Raw genomic sequence first — 2,710 nt, forward strand, 5'->3', positions numbered from 1 at the left:
GCTACAGTCCATGGGGTCGAAAAGAGTAGGACATGACTAAGTGACTGAACAACAATTGCCTCTATTAAAAATAACCATCTTTTTGGTAGAGCAATCTTTTCACAGCACTTTCTCAGGAGACAAAGACCTTAAGAATCACACCTTGCAACCTAGAGATTTTGTCTATTGGGATAAACACCTCCATAATATTTCCCTGAAATCTGCTGCATCTACAGACTACCATATCTGTTTGACAGATTCAGACAAATGATACGTGATCAGCAAAAGAAGATTCTCACTTCATGATAATTAATGAATTGCAAAGGAACCCTAAAAGCATGCTCAGTTCAGTTCAGTTCAGTCACTCAGTTGTGTCTGACTCTTTGAGACTGCATGAATCACACAGCACACCAGGCCTCAATGTCCATCACCAACACCCAGAGTTCACTCAAACTCATGTCCATCGAGTCGGTGATGCCATCCAGCCATCTCATCCTCTGTTGTCCCCTTCTCCTCCTGCCCCCAATCCCTCCCAGCATCAGAGTCTTTTCCAATGAGTCAACTCTTCACATGAGGTGGCCAAAGTATTGGAATTTCAGCTTTAGCATCAGTCCTTCCAATGAACACCCAGGACTGATCTCCTTCACAATGGACTGGTCAGATCTCCTTGCAGTCCAAGGGACTCTCAAGAGTCTTCTCCAACACCACAGTTCAAAAGCATCAATTCTTCAGCACTCAGCTTTCTTCACAGTCCAACTCTCACATCCATACATGACCACTGGAAAAACCATAGCCTTGACTAGACGGACCTTTGTTGGCAAAGTAATATCTCTGCTTTTCAATATGCTATTTAAGAGTCTCAATTCATCAAAATAACACTCATTTACCCAAGAAGCAACCAACTTTGTAGATATATGTCTAAGTATATATATCATCATTTATTCATTCACATAATAAAATTTATTCTGAACCTATTATTTGCCAGATGCTAGGACAAGCATTAGGACATGAAAAATTCTTTCCTTGACCTTGAATATCTATAGATGGAAAGAGAATTCAAGAATCATATATACAATGAGTGAGTGAGTGAAGTCGCTCAGTCATGTCCAATTCTTTGCAACCCCGTGGACTGTAGCCTACCAGGCTCCTCCGTCCATGGGATTCTCCAGGCAAGAATACTGGAGTGGGTTGCCATTTCCTTCTCCAGGGGATCTTCCCGACCCAGGGATCAAACCCGGGTCTCCCGCACTGGAGGCAGACACTTTAACCTCTGAGCCACCAGGGAAGCCAATATATATACAATAGATGCAATTAAATGTTCGAAGTGTCATGTTGCAAACCAGTCTACTGGTTTATTCATAGATTCATTCAAAAAGTTTTGTACACCTGTTGTGTGCTGAGGATCATTTCAATTACAAGTAATTGAGGGGCAGAGTTACCTTAAAGGAAAGATAGTTGGTTATTTTAAATATGTGATGGCATGATTCTACACATGTGTATTACCTCGCTAATCGAAGAAAACTTATTAGAGGTAAATGTCTTTCCTTTGCACACCAAAAAAAAAAAAAAAAATGAAAGCCAAAACCAGTTAAGAAGGATGTTTGAGAACCATAAAATAACTGTCTTTACCAGGAGTACAGAATCGTTCCCACAACAGACGTGAGTCTACTGCTCTCTTGTTTTTGCTTTGCCAGGCCAAAGTCAGCTGCAATTAAAAAAAAAAAAAAAAGCAATTTTATTATATGTTCCCAGAATTAGCACTGTTCCTTAGCTTTTAACATTCTGCAGAAAACAAAATAACAACAACAACAAAAAAAAAAAAAACTATTACAATTCACAAGAGAAAGTTTTCTTGTCTTTCCCTGTCAAAATGCCCCGTGTACAGTACTCTAAACCATTCCCAGCTTTCAATAATGGTGTACATACATTATGCCATTATGCTATTTGTATTGACATAATGACATTTATCATTAAAAATATTAAAATAAGTCTTGCTGACTGAAAGATAGGACAAAGTACTTATTGAACTTATGATTCTACTTTTTAGATTATTCTTTATAATTTTCAAATAAATAAAATGAACCTAATGTTTTGGCCACAGGACTGGAAAAGGTCAGTTTTCATCCCAATCCCAAAGAAAGGCAATGCCAAAGAATGTTCAAACTACCGCACAATTGCATGCATCTCACATACTAGTAGAAGGCAATGGCACCCCACTCCAGTACTCTTGCCTGGAAAGTCCCATGGATGGAGGAGCCTGGTAGGCTGCAGTCCATGGGGTCGCTAAGAGTTGGACACGACTGAGCGACTTCACTTTCACTTTTCACTTTCATGCATTGGAGAAGGAAATGGCAACCCACCCCAGTGTTCTTGCCTGGAAAATCCCAGGGATGGGAGAGCCTGGTGGGCTGCCATCTATGGGGTTGCACAGAGTCGCACATGACTGAAGTGACTTAGCAGCAGCAGCACATGCTAGTAAAGTAATGCTCAAAATTCTCCAAGCCACGCTTGAGCAATACATGAACCATGAACTTCCAGATGTTCAAGCTGGTTTTAGAAAAGGCAGAGGAACCAGAGATCAAATTGCCAACATTCGCTGGATCATCGAAAAAGCAAGAGTTCCAGAAAAACATCTATTTCTGCTTTATTGAGTATGCCAAAGCCTTTGACTGTGTGGATCACAATAAACTGTGGAAAATTCTGAAAGAGATGGGAATACCAGACCACCTGA

General features: G+C 40.3%; 1 protein-coding gene across 4 annotated transcripts in view; it reads right to left on the bottom strand.

The window, feature by feature from the left end:
• Positions 1 to 2,710, bottom strand: part of NEK10 (NIMA-related kinase 10) — a 272,823-nt gene that overhangs the window by 136,278 nt on the left and 133,835 nt on the right. For all 4 annotated transcript variants that reach the window (XM_010842043.1, XM_010842042.1, XM_010842040.1 and 1 more), the window contains one exon: positions 1,609 to 1,684. In XM_010842043.1, coding sequence (XP_010840345.1) covers positions 1,609 to 1,684 — 76 coding nt within the window. The remainder of the gene's footprint in view (positions 1 to 1,608; positions 1,685 to 2,710) is intronic.

The sequence above is a fragment of the Bison bison genome, unplaced genomic scaffold, assembly GCF_000754665.1.
Source record: "Bison bison bison isolate TAMUID 2011002044 unplaced genomic scaffold, Bison_UMD1.0 scf7180017864171, whole genome shotgun sequence".
NCBI classification, from domain to species: Eukaryota; Metazoa; Chordata; class Mammalia; order Artiodactyla; family Bovidae; genus Bison; species Bison bison.